Source organism: Nansenia antarctica (genome assembly GCF_963989245.1).
Source record: "Nansenia antarctica genome assembly, chromosome: 2".
Lineage (NCBI taxonomy): Eukaryota > Metazoa > Chordata > Actinopteri > Argentiniformes > Microstomatidae > Nansenia > Nansenia antarctica.
The window spans coordinates 19,768,416-19,768,920 of NC_137675.1; the positions used below are offsets into that span (position 1 = coordinate 19,768,416).

The window sequence follows — 505 nt, forward strand, 5'->3', positions numbered from 1 at the left end:
CTGTTATTGACACAGAACATAATTTGTCACCAGACCATGCACGGAGGTACCTTGTTAGGTTACAGCACCAAAGACAGCAACAACACTGGACTGGTTTAAAACTACAGGGAAAGCTAGCTTGCCTCCCTACTACTGATCATTCTGTTTCTCACTCAATATTTAAGAACCATGCAGTAGATGAGGATATAGTCACTTTTACAGTTAAAGCTAGATTACAGGTCCTCCCAACTAGACTCAATCTCTCTCTGTGGTACCCTAACACATTCTCTCCCCACTGTCTGCACCATGATCAGAATTCAATCACTGAATCCCTGTCACATATTCTGAATGGCTGCTTTGTATATAAAGGCATGTACATCGCTAGGCATGATAGAATTGTTGACTTGCTAGTTAAGGACATGCTCTCACATGTTACACCCTCTGTTAAAACCTATAAACACACATGTGTCTCAACTACCATGTTCAACCTGTGCAATAATGAATATGACTATTTTTCAAATGTTGC

At 40.4% G+C, this 505-nt stretch overlaps 1 protein-coding gene across 1 annotated transcript in view; it reads right to left on the minus strand.

Annotated features, from left to right (window-relative positions):
- Positions 1-404: 404 nt before the first annotated feature.
- Positions 405-505, minus strand: part of LOC308149920 (condensin complex subunit 3-like) — a gene marked incomplete at both ends in the record, with an annotated part of 22,694 nt that continues 22,593 nt past the window's right edge. The window contains one exon of the mRNA XM_080522798.1: positions 405-430. Within this exon, the coding sequence (XP_080378924.1) occupies positions 405-430 (26 nt within the window). The remainder of the gene's footprint in view (positions 431-505) is intronic.